The following is a 15,984-nucleotide window of genomic DNA, read 5'->3' on the forward strand; positions in this document are numbered from 1 at the left end:
CCCAAAAATGGGCCAGGTTTTGGCAAAAACGGGCCATGCGGAGCACTGCAGAGTGCTTCTGGGGGCCGGGAAGGGCGAAAATGCGACGTGAGGATGGTTCGGGAAGCCAAAAACGCCCATATTTGGTCTATAAGACGCACCTAGCTTTTCAGCCACTTTTAGGGCTGAAAAATACGGTATTCTTTTTTGGCCAGTTGTGATTGGACACACAAAGAATTTGTCTCTGGAAGCTCTCGGTACAAGTACAAGTAAAGCAAGTAAAGTACAAGTGATTGTGTTTGTTCATCATTCCTATACAAGGAATGATGATCAGTTTCACAACTGAGATATTCTAAAAGATTGCATTCTGTGCCATGTGAGGGGAAAAAAGTATGCGTGCAACTAATTTTGCTTTTTTTTTCTCCTATAGAATCTATATCCCCATTACCATGACTTTTTTTTTCTAACCAAGGTTAACCCCTTCAGTTGGCAGGTGTCTATTTCTCCAAAATGAGAAATTGGTTATTTAATGATTTTGCAAGTAATGTTAGTACTAATCCTGATGCGCAGAATATAGAAAAATCCGTTACTTAAAAATCAGTTACCATTACTTTGCTATGGTTATGTTTACACATCTTTTCATTTCTTCATTTTTATTGTTGTAAGCTGCCTAGAATATCCTCAAGGCGAAACAGGTGGCAAATAAATTTAATGAAGAAATAAATAAATAGAAAAACCAGCAATTTTACTTGTATTTGTTAAAATTTGTAATCCAACTGCCTTTTACTCAGAGGCAATTGTGTTTGCATGCTAGGGAGGTGGATAAATTACACGTGACTAGTTAATAAAAAGTTTATCATTCTTTGCGTATCTGTATAATAATAAATAGCATGTGCTCTAGACAGAGGGACTTCTGCTGGCATTTTTGACCTTTCTTTTTTCGTTGTGCTTCCTCAATTTGAAATGCTGAACAGTACAAGGGAAGCAAACTAGTGATCCGTGATTTTCTATTTCCTTTTTTTTTTTCTTCCTGAGATATATTAAAGCCTCCTGAAATAGTTTTATCCTACTGTCAGTTTAAAAGCTGGATCAATTGAAAGCTTTATTTTTCTTATTTTGCTTTTAGTGGATAGAAGAATTCAGCGTAGAGTAAATATTTTGATATGGTGATGTGATGCAAGTCCCTGAAAAACAGACACATAATTTCGGTAGCATTTTTTTTGTGATTTTGCCCACAATGGGGTATATTTTAAATGAAGCAATTAGAGTGGTGTTTTTATATATCTCTATCTCTATCTTTATCTTTCTTTCTCTATCTTTCTCTATCTGTCTGTCTGTCTGTCTTGATTAGAGTGTAGATAGATAGATAGATAGATGATAGATAGATAGATAGATAGATAGATAGATAGATAGATAGATAGATGATAGATAGATAGATAGATAGATAGATAGATAGATAGATAGATAGAAAGATACAGATATATAATCTCTAACATCATTTCTAGGGAATTCACTTATTAAGCTTCTACCGTGTTTCCCCGAAAATAAGACCCTGTCTTATATTTTTTTGAACCCTGAAATAAGCACTTGGCCTTATTTTCGAGGAGATCTTATTATTTTGGGGCACGTGGAGCAAGACGGGGTTCCTCTTGCTGTCTTACCTGATTTCCAGCTCTGTCTCCCTAACCCTAACCAGAGGAATGGTGGGGATTGGCTGCACATGCGTTTAAATATTTTCAGGGAGAGCTTATTTTTGGGGGGAGGGCTTATTTTTTTTTATTTTTTTTATTTGATTTATATGCCGCCCTTCTCCGGAGACTCAGGGCGGCTTACAACGCGTTAAGCAATGCGTTAAGCAATATTTTAGTGCATGCACTCAAAAGCCCGCTTGGGCTTATTATATAGGGAGGTCTTATTTTCAGGGAAACAGGGTAGTTTATTACTTCTTCTCCAATCTAATAATAAATATCAAGGAAATTAATACTATTTTTGGTAAAAAAAAAAAACAACTTAATAGCATTGCATATATTTCTCTAAACAAGAATTTTGCTGGCTTTAACTTGGTTACTTGTAGCACATTTAAAACACGGCGAACAGAGCCTGCATGTAATCGATTCATGCAGTGATTATTTTCAGGTTGCCGGCGAGTCCAGTGCTTCTGCCCTGCTATACACAAAGCCAGCTGTTGTTGTTTTCAGTTGCATTGATTGGTATAAACAGTGACAGCCAGAGAGGCTGGTCTCTTTCCCCCCCACAGTCGGATCACAAAAGAGCCCAAACCTCAATATTGCACAGTAAACTTTCAGTCTGGAATTCACCTGCATATTTGGGGAAGATCTTTGCATTTATCAGTCTGAATCCTTGACCAGTTCTAGTGAGCTCTTTCTTCCCCTCCTTCCCGCTTTACATGAAGTGCATCAAGCCGGTTTGCGCATGCCACCGTGATGCATTTGTGTCGAAATCATACAAGCAGTAATTTTGATGCAGATGTCTTAGAGTAACAAAAGTAGTTCACTGCATGAAAACCAAACATACAATACAGGAAACAATACGTAATCTGTTCTGGAGCCTGAGCCTATTGTCATCCTGCAATGGAATAAAGGAGAGGGATTAATTTGAAGATGCTTGTGCATGACATATGGTAATTCTCTGCAAGAAGGAAGTGTCAGCGAGTGACCTCTAAATCTTAACATTGACCTCTGGTTGTAGAATGATGTGTGCCATAAGGTCTGCCTGCCCTTTTATATGATAATTTGATTCATGAAGCATTAGTGAAGCCATAAAGTTTATGGCTGCCTTTGGACTGCCTTCTCCTTTAAAAAAAAAAATTAAGAACCCCCTCCACGATTCATAAAATGAAAGAAGATTTAATTCAACCAACGCTATTTTTTTAATCATCGGTTTTTAAAGACGCGGATGGGCTGAAGAGAATTAGTTTTCAAAACGTTGAGTTTGCCTTACTCTCCAACCAATTCTGAAAAGCCACTTGTTCAGAGGCTATGCTGTTGTTATTTTTTATGAAGTGATCATAATATGAATACACTACTTACATCTGGTTTATTAAAATAATAATTCTGTATGAAGGACATAACACTGGTCATACTGAGATGTATTTTCCATCAGTGTGCCATGGGTTCACCCATTGCACTAAGCCATAATGTGCTTTGGATGGCTGTGTGCATTGGGTGAATTTACCAGCATGATTTGTCAGTTATACTTATAACAGAGGCTACATATTGGGGAGGGGATAGTTAAGGAAGTACCAGAAAGGATTGGTTTTTCAGAGTTTGAGAAAACATACCCTGTTTCCCCGAAAATAAGACATCCCCTGATAATAAGCCCAATCAGGCTTTTGAGCGCATGCCTCCCCCCCAAAATAAGCCCTCTCCAAAAATATTTAAACGCACGCGCAACCATTTCCTGCCATTTCCTCTGGTTAGGTTTAGAGAAACAGAGCTGGAAATCAGGTAAGATGGCAAGAGGAGCCCCATCTTGCTCCATGTGCCCCAAAATAATAAGACCACCCTGAAAATAAGGCCAAGCGCTTATTTCGGGGTTCAAAAAAAATATAAGACAGAATCTTATTTTTGGGGAAACAAGGTAGCATACCATCAACAGAAACAGTTTTTTTTTTCCTTTTTCTTTTTGAGGTCAAAGGGTCTTTACTCTCTCCATTTGCCTGTCTTTGGTAGTTTTAAGCCTGTTTTAGGATTTGTTCTACATCTATTGGTGTTTTTTTTTTTATTCAAACCCCTTGAATAGTTGGCAAACAGGCAACTGTCCATTTTGGATGAAAGGGTTCCCTGCAACCTATTCACCATCCACCCCCCCAAAAAACCCAGGTTGGAATTCTCAAAATACCATGGAACTTCCTTGTGCCTGTCCCAACGGCTGGCTAAGGTTAAGCCATACAATTGTTCACTCAATAAGTCACTGTTAAACAAACCACAGCTTAGATCACTCTAGGGACACAAATGCACTTGGTACCTCTGAATTCAGATCTGGCAGAGGGTGTCTGTGAATCATATTGGATAACCATTTGTCTGAAGTGATGTAGGGTTTCCTGCCTAAGCAGGAGGTTGGACTAGAAGACCTCCAAGGTCCCTTCCAACTCTGTTATTCTATTCTATTCTATATTCTGGGGCACCCGAGTAACCAGCTAATTTATAACTGACTTATTTTTTTCTCTCTTGGATACATTTCTTAAAAGGTTCTTTTATAGTGTTTCACTTTATATAGAGATTTTGGTTTTACTAAGTTCTTTAATAATACTAACCAATTTTGTTTTCATTTCTGGAAATGTCTCTCTTCATTTTCCTCTTTTATTTCTTCTTTTCCTGCTCAAGTTGCTCCTGCTGTTTCTGCTAGTACTGAAGCTGATCACTCTGGCTCTGGCCCTGCTCCTCCTTTACATTCCTGTTTCTTAGTAAATGAAGGTATTTTCACCACTGTTCTTTCTACTTTGCCTTTTTTCTCTCTCTCTTTCTTTTGTCTGACTTGCTCTCTGGTTGTGTTATATGCCTCTCTCAATCCATTCTCCAAACTATTTAAACTCACTTAGCAACTTTTATTTAAAACTAATAAATGCATTCACTTAGCAGTCTTTATTTATAACCAATACTTCATTTAGTTCGTTCAAATTAATTCATTTTCTCTGCATTCGCAGGCTGATCATGTCTTTTTAAAATGACAACCATATGCAACATTAGTTATTAGACTATAAGATTGCAGAGATTTTAAAGTTTCAATAGAAGGGGATATTGTAGATAAGTGTTGAACTGTGGGGGTTTTGGTACTTTCTGAGCTTGGTTGTTTTCTTGCAGATATTTCATTATCCAACTAGGTGACTATGGCACTGATGACACTGCCTAGTAGGGTAATGAAACATTTGCAAGAAAACAACCGAATTTCAGAGAGTACCCAGGCCCAAACATTTTAAAATTTGTTAATTCTCTTTCATGTAGTGAAGTGAAAGGTCAGAAGACGACAAATGCAATTTAGTTAACATCCTGATTGATGATGTTTTTAATCTTTTAAATTCAAATAATATTTTCAAAGAAAATTTCTAGGGTTGGTTGATGATACGGCATTGTAAACCGAGAAGCAGGTATGCATGAATGGTTTTAGAAAAACTTTGCATTTTGCAAGTCTGTTTCAGAATTATGTTTAACCAGTATATACTGATTAAACGTGTGGTGTTCCAACAGATAAAAAACTTCACTTTGTCAGGATCAGTGGAATGAAATGGATTCTAAAAGTAGATGTATTGGTTTTAAATGATTTGTAAAACACACACTCTGTGTATGTGTGTATGTTGTGTGTGTGTGTGTATTGGCATGTCGATTGCTTCCAATTGTGTCTGTCTCCAATGGAATGGATTTCAAGGAGTACCTCCCGGAAGAGATTTGGAAGACTGAAATTGAAATAAAGAAACAGGATGCTATATGTCACCCTATAACCGCGTGTCTCAACCTTAGCAATCTTAAGATGTGTAGACTTCAACACCCTGAATTCATGCTGCCTGGGGAATTCTGGTTGTTGAAGTCCATACATCTTAAGATTGATAAGGTTGAGACACACCGCCTTATAATGTATTGACTGACTTTCAATTATTTATGTCAAATATTCAGAATATAATCCTTTTAACAAATAATAAAGATGGGTTTTACAACTTAATACCATATTATTTCTTACCATGTTCTTGTCATGCCAAGAACAATTTAATTAAGTTACTGTTTGATTCAAGCTTTCCTCTAATCGGCAGTAGTCAAATTTCCCTCCGGAGTAATTGCAGAATCAGCCATGCAGTAGAGTTAAATGGGACACCCTTACAGTTTGGGGGGTAACATCTCTCAGTTTTATTAGGATAAGAGAGTTTTCTTTGAAACGTTTTGATTCTAAGCAAGGGTCCCAGATTTAGATGATTACAAGTACTACATGAAGAGTAGTGCATTTCACTTAACAATCAGATGTCAATCTATAATCTGTAACCCTACAAATGTTGCACAGTTGTAACTCCCAACAGCCCAAGTCTGGCCAAGTGAAACACCATCAGAAGAGCAGATGGTCTACTATAGACAGAAGTTTTTCAAACAGAAGCTTCAGGGTTTTTTTTTTCAGAACAATCACAGAATTTCTCTCTCTCTCCCTCTCTCTCTCTCTCTCTCTCTCTCTCCCTCCCTCCCTCCCTCTCTCTCTCTCTCTCTCTCTCTCTCTCTCTCTCTCTCTCCCCCCCCCCCTGTGTCCTTTCACAGCTAGGGTTGATGCAGCTCATTCCTTGTCTCTCCTTAGCTCTGATGACCCCAAAGAAACTATCCCAAGGTTCTTCCTCAAAGGAACCTTATTGCCCTCTTCCACAGAAAATCGCCAAGTTATACATCAGGACCCCTTTAACAATGACATGGGTCAAGGCTGAGAAAAGGTTGCTTGACTTCCTTCCTTCCTTCCTTCCTTCCTTCCTTCCTTCCTTCCTTCCTTCCTTCCTTCCTTCCTTCCTTCCTTCCTTCTCTCCTCCCTCCCTCCCTCCCTCCCTCCCTTCCTTCCTTCCTTCCTCCTTTCTCAGTCTTTCTTTTCTCTCTTTTCAATCTTTTCATTCTTTCACAAATGCCCCCTTCCCTCAAACCCAAGTTGTGAACAAGTAAAGGGGGGAAAAAAAACCTTTGCTTCTTCTCTTGACTTCTCTTAGAGGAGTAGGTAGAGGTTAACTAAACATATGCATGTAATGCAAGTGCCTCATGACTCACAGACATAGGAACACACCACTAGCCACCAAGTCCCTGAGACAATGCCACAACATGGCTTCACCTTGCACCTCCCCTTGTGGTGAAAACTGCTGGGTTGCTTCCGCTTCTTCTGAGTAGTCGACCTGCTGGTGATAACTGCAGCTCCTGAAAGCAGAAGGATGGCAGTGGTGACTGTTTCCTTCTCCTTCAATGGAGATTCTCAAACCATCCAGGTCAGGGGTCTCCAACCTTGGCAACTTTAAGACTTGTGGACTTCAACTCCCAGTTGAAGTCCACAAGTCTTAAAGTTGCCAAGGTTGGAGACCCCTGATCCAGATCATGATTGTTCCAAACTGAGGAAGCTTCTTAGATGAGAAGCGAAACATTTTCAAGGGAAAAAAAAAACCAAGAAAATCCAGTTGCCTTTTAAGAAAGCCCCTTTGGAAGTCTCTTTCCTTCCTTTGCCATCCAGACCTTCTGCAGATGGGGCACCCCATCAGGACTCCAGCCACGGAAGCTAGACTGTTCAACTCACCCTTCAGATATCTTCTAAAGTTGGCTTCCCCTGCTGCTTTCTCTTAGCTGAGGTGGAGAAATTGGATCGTGTTTATATTCCTTGTCAACCTGATCCTATCTTTTCTTGGACTGAAAAGTTGCTGGAGTTTCAGTTTTTTTAAAATTATGAATAAAAATAGAAAGTACAACATCTAGACTCTTGTATATTGGCACAGCAATAAATTTATTGTGAAATCAATTCCTTTTAAAAAATAATGGATTGGTGTCTATGATAACCAGCACTGAACTTACACTTTTAATGGTTTATTTAAACATTGTAGCAGTATATGTCTTTATCTTATAGATTTAATAGCTAGTGTACAGTTATACTTTGGGTAGCTGTGTATTGTTTAATTTCTATTACACATTTCCCCTGATCTGCTCATAAATTTCCACTAAATAGATTTATATTACGGACTAGTATATTTGTTATTACGGTGTGTTATTATGGTTCATCGCACAGTCAGGCAGATGTTTAGACTGGGTTTTGCATTTTTATCCAAATATTAATTATTATTTTATACCTTCTTTCTTATCTACATAAGTTAAGGCAGGTACATGCCTAATATTCCTGCCCTCTGATTTCACCACAACAGCAATCCTTTTCAAGATACTGAAAAGGCTGCTGTCTTATCTTTTATTATATTTCAGACTTTCATATTTCAGAATTTTAGAGAGGGAAGAAAAAGTGACTTAGAAAATATTTGGAAGTATCTTTTAGCCCACGGGGTGCTTAGATCTGGCCCGCGGGGCCACCCTGGAAACAGTGAAGGACCAGCCCTTGGTGCTTCTGCAGCACAAACGGAGTTTGGGAGGGCTGCATGCAGCCCTCCTAGGCTCCCTTTTTGGCCATGATGGCCTCCTGCAACCCTCTGCCAGCAAAAACGGGGCCTGGGGGCCCATATGCACCCCCCAAGCTCTATTTTTGCTGGCAAAGGGCTGCAGGAGGCTGTCATGGCTGAAAACGGAGCTCAGGAGCCTGGTTTTGCTGGTAGAGCGCTCGGACCACCACAGGCGCCCTCGACATGAGTGACGTCAAGCTGGTCACGCACACCATGGCCACACCCACCCAGCCTCCCAAAGTCAAGCACAACCCTGATGCAGTCCTCAGTGAAATCGAGTTTGACATCCCTGTTTTAGCCCAATTATTGAAGGTTAAAGGTATGAGTATGTAAAGTGATCTAGCATATTCTTCAACTAGAAAGATGGGTTCATAGAACTAGGGATTTAAAACCATGAGAAAGCTACCTTTCCCTAAGATGTAGAATGTATGTATCAGGAAGAAAATTAGAGGGCATTTATCTATAAAACTCTTATCTTTCCCTCTAATGGAACCTCTTCTCTTTCTGCCCCTGACATTAATCCTCAACACCCTATACAAAATATTTCATTTCCAGATAACTGTGCAGGTAAGCTGGGCAGGTGCAGGATAGGATTGCAGTCATTGTGTTTGTGTATTGCCTTGGTAATCAAGTAGCATCTGTAGATGGAAAAGTAATTCATTGATTGAACTCCTGATTTTTTTGATGGGAAATGAAGACCTCTTGTTTCAAAATGAGTCTCTTGTGCTACTCAGTGGAGACATCTTGTAATTTTCAACAATGGCAATACTTCATTGTGAATACATATTATTTGGTCAATCTCAGAGTCAGATTTGGGACAGTTTGTCATTGTTCTTCTTTTTCTTCTTTTCTTATTGATTCACTTTATAATCCTGTAGACAGTGGAGAATTACCAATGGAAAGAAACAGTTATGAATGTTCTCTCCGTGTCCCCATTTATAGTTGTTGCCATACAATCCCTTCTTATTTTTAAGCAGCAAACCCAGTTCATAGATTTAGATACCCTGTCCCTATACCTTATACCAGGGGTGCCCAACCTTGGCAAGTTTAAGACCTCTGGACTTCAACTCCCAGAATTGCTCAACCAGCTATGCTAGATGGGCATTTTGAGAGTTGATGTCTAAAAGTTGCCAAGGTTGGACACTCCTGCCCAATAGCGTTAACAGTTGGTGTCTTTTGTGTGAGGGGAAGAGAAAGTGGACTGCATTGGTTTATAAGATCTCAAAATGAATTAGGAATTACCGGTATAACTGGTGATTACTCTTATAATGAGGTTCTGTGTCAACCCTTCTTCAAAATCTCCACTAAACAAAAAGTGTTTTAACATTATTTGTTTATTTCTCAGCAAATGATCATAGAGAGAGAGGGGGGGGGGAGAATGTGATGGTTATAGTTTTCATTTTTTTAACATTTGTATTCATGGTCTCTTTGAGCTGCAAAAGCTTTTCTCAGATGGAAGTGCATCTTTGGATCTAGGTTGAATCTTTTTATAGCAGTGGCATATGAGATTAGATTTTGACAGGGCTACAGATCCTGATCTCCAGTAGGAATGAGGTAAGGAGAATGGGAAAAGTAAAGCAGTATTCTGTTGATCATTTTTACGCATCGCTTTATCTCAACAATAAGATAAGCAGTAGGTTAAAAAAAATGCAAATGTACAATTTTGGAAAGATGATTATTAGAATAATTTGGGGGTTTTTTGAGTGAAATTGGAAGTTGCCCTTTTCAAAAGGTTTTTAATCTAAAATTCAGTTGAGGTAAGTAACAGTTATTCGTATCAGGTAAGGAAGGAAGCAAAGATACCCTAATAAATGTGAATAACAGTGCATTATAGTTCAACTAACTGATTGCCTAAAATGATTATAAAGATTACTATGTATTCACTTACAGCAATATATTGCTTTTAGCTTTTTCACTTAGTGTAACTTCAGTCTTATTTATTCTGAAAAAGTATTTCTTGTTTACCCGTTGCAAGTTCTGGATAGAGAAATGTTCTTATGGCTGCTAGTAAACATAGCAGTTTTCCACTACCTCTGCTATTGTGATTGTTGTGTTTTTTGCCTGTCTTAACAGGATGGAGTCAGCTTGCTGCTATGCATTGTGTTATGCTCCCTGACCTGTTGGGCCTGGATCAATTTAGACCACCTCTCCTTGAAATGTTGGCTCGTAGATGGCAAGATCGATGCTTGGAGGTACAGTTTTTTATTGGAGATGGCAGTTAGGGAAAAATGAATCTCTTGGCCAGCACAGGGAATACTATTTTTACACTGGATATATTGTTCCAAGAAAAGTGTACTATAATTCTGGTTTAAAGGTTGGATTTATATATATAGGTATATGCAATTCAATTTGCGGGTCAGTTTTGTAAAATGGAGAGTTAACATCCCTGTGTGACAACAGTATATTCTGGTTAAATGGGAAGATAGACTTCAGGGAACAGGAAGGCACAGTAGATTTTTTTTTTCAGCCACTGGATGTCACCATTGTTCCATCCAAATATGTGGAAGTTTTACTCAAAACTGAACTGTCCTGTTTCCATAAACTACACACAGCTTCCAGTATTTGAATTAAGGCACAGCTAGTTTACTGTTCATGCATCAGCAGTTCAATAACTGCTGCAAATTTATTTTTTAATACTTTTCGATACTTTGCTTAATTTTAAAAGCAAGATGGCAGGAAGAGCAGCTGTAGAGAACGGAACACTTAATATCACTGTGCAGGAAACTGGGCTGATTGTACATCCATGAAATGTTGCATTTAAGGGTCATTGATGCTCTCTGAGTTTGATTGTTTTCTTGCAGACGTTTCATTATCCAAATTGGGTAGCCTCATCAGTGAACTGATGACGTTACCTAGTTTGGTAATGAAACGTTTGCAAGAAAACATCAAACTCAGAAGAGTACCAAGGAGCCCTCATTTCAACCCTGGCTAAAAATATTCTCGTCTATTTTGCTTTTAATTCCGATCCCCCCCCCCCACTTCTCAGAAATATTTTAAAATATTTAAGCACCTAATGGTGACAGAGAGAAATCATACACACACACACACACATTTTATACACACACACATATGCATACATATACATACATATATATTATATATATACACACACATATGCATATATATATATATATATATATATATATATATATATACATATATATATACATATATATATACATATACAACATATACATACATACATACATACATATGATTCATGTTTGTAAGAAGGATTTGGCTGTTTTCAAATGCTAGATGTGATTTTAACAAAAGAAAAGACATTCTATTTTAGGCCAGTTTCTAAGGTGAAAGTGCTGAGTAACTTCTCTAGCTGGCAAATGGAGTTGGCGTCCCCTATTTTTGATCAATGACTATCTGGCCTTGACATTACATCTGTGCTGTTATGGCAAAAAGAAGAAAGGGGGAAAAATGTTGATTGTGCAGCTTTAAAAGAAATATATGAGGAGCCAATCTGTGACATTTGCAGTAGGGGGTTGAGTTGGCGTCTCAGCTTAATTGAAAAACTATTGCTGACGTTGTATAGTGATGGTGGAATCCAGGTCTGTGTGGAGTAGGAAATTTGTCTCTCCGTCTCATCTTATCAGAGAAACTGGCTTGGGAGAGTAACCGTTGGAATCTTTGGGAATCCTTCAGCAAAAGCTGATCTCAACATAAATAAGTAGTCCTGATTATTCAAAAAGCAAGAACCCCAAAACCTTTTGGTTACTCCTGCCATCATGTCCCATGGGTAAAATGGCAGCATAATAATGGGAAGTATTTTTGTTATTTAAAAAAGTGTTGGTGTTCTGTGGCCATGAGGTTCTTCCCCCAGCATCTCAACCATATTGGGGAAGTAGCAAAATGTCCTATTCCTCCAGTGCTCAATTTTATGAAGAATCTTTTTATTTTATGTATCTTATCAAATACAGCACAGCTTTGCTGTCAGATTAGTTGCTAGTTAGTTGTTAGTAAGAGCCGTGGTGGCGCAGTGCTTAGAATACAGTATTGCAGGTTAACTCTGCCAACTGCCAGCAGTTCAGTCCTGACCGGCTCAAAGTTGACTCAGTCTTCCATCTTTCTGAGGTCAGTAAAATGAGGACCCAGATTGTTGGGGCAATATGCTGACTCTGTAAACCAGGGGTGTCAAACTCAAGGCCCGGGGGCCAGATCCGGGCCCCGGGTTGCTCCGATCTGGCCTGCGGGGCCACCCTGGAAACAGCAAAGGACTGGCCCACAGTGCATCTGCCAGTGAAAACGGAGCTCGGGAGGGCTGCATGTGGCCCTCTCAAGCTCCGTTTTCGCTGGCAGTGGGTTGCAGGAGGCAGTAGCAGCCAAAAACGGAGCTCAGGAACCTGTTTTCACTGGCAGCGCACTCGGGTCACCACAGGCGCCCCTAAAACGAGTGATGTTGAGCTGGCCATGCCCATCCTGGCCGCGCCTGATTGAGGGCCTGATTTGGCCCTCAATGAAATCGAGTTTGACACCCCTGCTGTAAATGTCTTAGAGACAGAATGGGACAACTCGCCACAGCCAACTCACAGCAGCCAAGTCACTATGACCAACTTGCTGCAGGACAATTTAACAATTCAATTTAATTATTTAAAATAAATTAAAAAAATATTTTAATTTTTGTCATTCACATTACGGTCTGTCCCTCCTTTTGCTTCATTTCTTTAATGATTTTATCCCACCATTTCTGCAGTAAGTTGTCCCATGGCTAGTTGGCCGTGACGAATTGTCCTGTGGAGCGAGTTGGCCACAGCAACTTGGCTGTGGTGAGTTGGCCATGGTGAGCTGGCCATGGCGAGTTGGCCGTGGCGAAATGTCCTTAATGGATCTGCTTAGAGAGGGCTGTAAAGCAGTATGGAGGGGTATACTGTATAAGTCCAAGTGCTACTGCTATTGGTGAAGAGCTTTGTCTACAAAAATCAAACAAACAAACAAACAAAAACAGGAGTCTGGCAACACCTTTTTTCACCCCACCAATGTCCTTAAAAGCCATGAACAGCTCATAAAAGCTTATACTTTATACGTAGGAAAAAGCGCTACTAGACTCCCTCTGGTTAAAGGTAACGGTAAAGGTTCCCCTCGCACATATCTGCTAGTTGTTCCCGACTCTAGGGGGTGGTGCTCATCTCCATTTCAAAGCCAAAGAGCCAGCACTGTCCAAAGACATCTCCATGGTCATGTGGCCGGCATGATTAAACGCCAAAGACGCACGGAACGCTGTTAACTTCCCACCAAAGGTGGTCCTTATTTTTCTACTTGCATTTTTTTACGTGCTTTCGAACTGCTAGGTTGGCAGAAGCTGGGACAAGTAACGGGAGCTCATCCCATTATGTGGCACTAGGGATTCGAACCGCTGAACTGCCGACTTTTCAACCAATAAGCTCAGCATCTTAGCCACTGAGCCATTGTGTCCCTACTCCATCTGGTTAGTTACTATTAATGTTTTTTTTTGAAGTGCCTCCCTGTGTTGCCCCTTTTTTCTACCATTCTTTCAGTGCTTTAACTGAACCAATGCCTATTCTGTTTGGATTTTCAGGTAAGAGAAGCAGCACAAGCCTTACTGTTAGCAGAGCTGAGGAGAATTGAGCAGGCGGGCAGGAAGGAAGCCATTGATACCTGGGCTCCTTATTTACCTCAGTATATGGACAGTGTTATATCACGTGAGCATTTTCTGCATTTGCTTGTTAGTTGCTGTGTGACATGAACTAATACGGAACAAAAAAAAAAAAGATCCATTTGAGAATATATGCAATTTCATTGAACTTCAGAATTAATAGATCACGATAATGCAAAAAGGTGAGGAGAGGTCAGGAATGTTTTAAACCAGGGGTCTCCAACCTTGGCAACTTTAAGCCTGGTGGACTTCAACTCCCAGAATTCTAAAGCAAAGCTGGCTGGGGAATTCTGGGAGTTGAAGTCCACCAGGCTTAAAGTTGCCAAGATTGGAGACCCCTGGTTTAAACAGAGCAATTCCAGACTACCTTTTAAAACAGTTTTGTTTTAAAACAAAACTGTTGGTAGTACAGTGGTCTAAAGCACCCTGTTATTAAGACCAGCTGCCTGCAATTACTGCAGGTTCGAATCTCGCCAGGCTCAAGGTTGACTCAGCCTTCCATCCTTTCTAAGGTAGGTAAATTGAGGACCCAGTTGTGGGGGCAATAAGCTGACTTTGTATAAATATACAAAAGGATGAAGGCTATTGCTTAGCGCATTGTAAGCCGCCCTGAGTCTCCGGAGAAGGGCGGTATATAAATCAAATTTAAAAAAAAATATTTCTTTGGGAAATAACATGTGTATGTGTGTATAGTCAAAACAATAGTTTAAAATACAGATAATTCTTATGGTTCAGCATCCTCTTAAAAAACCATTAAAAATCTCTTTAAATGTGTACATTTAAAAATAATCATTGTGTCTCTTAGGTTATGCATCTCTTAGGTTATGCATCATGTAAAATTCAGCAATATTTGAAGAAAGCAATAATACCAGTTGAAACTTAGTTAGTATCCTAAAACTCTATATATTAAAACTTCAATTCAGGAAACCACAGACGCAATGAACAAAAATGTATTTTGGATTTTTGTTCCCAAAACAATAGACAAAGCTCCCCCTTCCTTTTTGGAAACCATCCAAACAACTGACATATTAATTCATGTTGTCTGCATAATTACATAATTGTACAAAAGATGTAAACGGATGCAACTCATGTTGACTATCATTTATATGAATTATGTATATTTGGATTTCATGGACTTTCACATTCAACAGTATTTCCACTCAATGACCAAGGTTTTACATAGCATATTTCAGAATCTCTTTTTAAGAATATTCTAGCAGCTTTCAAAACTGCCCATTCTCATTTCCATACTATGTCTTCGGTGAGTGCACTGAAACCAGTCAGAGAAGTGTAATGTTCTGTGGTTTTTAATATGTATCTAACAGACATTTTATTTATTGGTCCTAATTGAAGAATACAGTACATGCAAATATAGGCTTGTGTTTGTGACGCTGCTTTTCTAATAAACCTTTGCAGTCTTGTCTTGCTTTGTAAGAATATGCTATGTTCTTGGAGCTTCCTATCTCAATTGTCCTTTTAAACATGAAGGGTTCTTTTTTTATAGATAAGATCATTTTTTCCTTCGCTGTCTGTCAGTTTAGAGCCGGAAAAGATTGCAAGTTGAGATCAAATTGACTAGTAACCCAATGGCAATTCCATGGCTACGTCCCGTCATTTATTCTGAATTAAGTCAACTTTGTGAATTAACCTTGGGCACGAAACCTTTCATCTGCCTCACACCTTAAAACTTGTGAAGTAATCCTTCTACGAGACCGTTTCAGTTAATTTATCTTGTCCCTTTTTTTTGCTGGGTTGGAATTTGTTTAATTTCCTTCTTGTCCAGACTGCTTTATGTGTTTAAATTTGAATTGATTTTCTTTGAAAGATGTATCATGATCTTGTTAAGTCTAAATGACTTACATAATTTAGATTTATATAACATCATTCTGAGCTGTTCTCAAAATAACCCTCAATATTCCTTGGTATTCGGTTTAATGCAAAGGCTGGCTGCATCAGCTACCATGATAACCTGTCCGTAATAGGAAGGAGTCACCTTGAGCTTCTGGCATATGTTTTGCCCTTCTCTGATGCAGTTAGAAGATGGGAGAGTAAAAGCTGTAATTTCCATTTGGTTTTACAATTTATGTCTGAAAATGGTAGCTGATCTTAACTATGCTGTGAATAAAATCAGCTTCTTAACCCACAAAACAGTTTAAGACTAACCCTACATTATTAGCCACAAGATATCATTAATAAAAATGGAAGAAAACTCTTTATAACAAATTAATTGTCGTTTCATGAAGCCTAAAACAGCCATTTT

General features: G+C 39.0%; 1 protein-coding gene across 2 annotated transcripts in view; it reads left to right on the top strand.

Moving 5' to 3' along the window:
* The window catches only part of WDR7 (WD repeat domain 7), a 240,191-nt gene that overhangs the window by 55,782 nt on the left and 168,425 nt on the right, over nucleotides 1–15,984 (top strand). The window contains exons 17-19 of one of the 2 annotated variants that reach the window (XM_034442484.2): nucleotides 4,326–4,415; nucleotides 10,172–10,290; nucleotides 13,647–13,770. In XM_034442484.2, the coding sequence (XP_034298375.2) occupies nucleotides 4,326–4,415; nucleotides 10,172–10,290; nucleotides 13,647–13,770 (333 nt within the window). The remainder of the gene's footprint in view (nucleotides 1–4,325; nucleotides 4,416–10,171; nucleotides 10,291–13,646; nucleotides 13,771–15,984) is intronic. The other variant, XM_034442485.2, reaches the window with a different exon arrangement.

Source organism: Pantherophis guttatus, chromosome 2 (assembly GCF_059756535.1).
Source record: "Pantherophis guttatus breed Tessera chromosome 2, ASM5975653v1, whole genome shotgun sequence".
NCBI classification, from domain to species: domain Eukaryota; kingdom Metazoa; phylum Chordata; class Lepidosauria; order Squamata; family Colubridae; genus Pantherophis; species Pantherophis guttatus.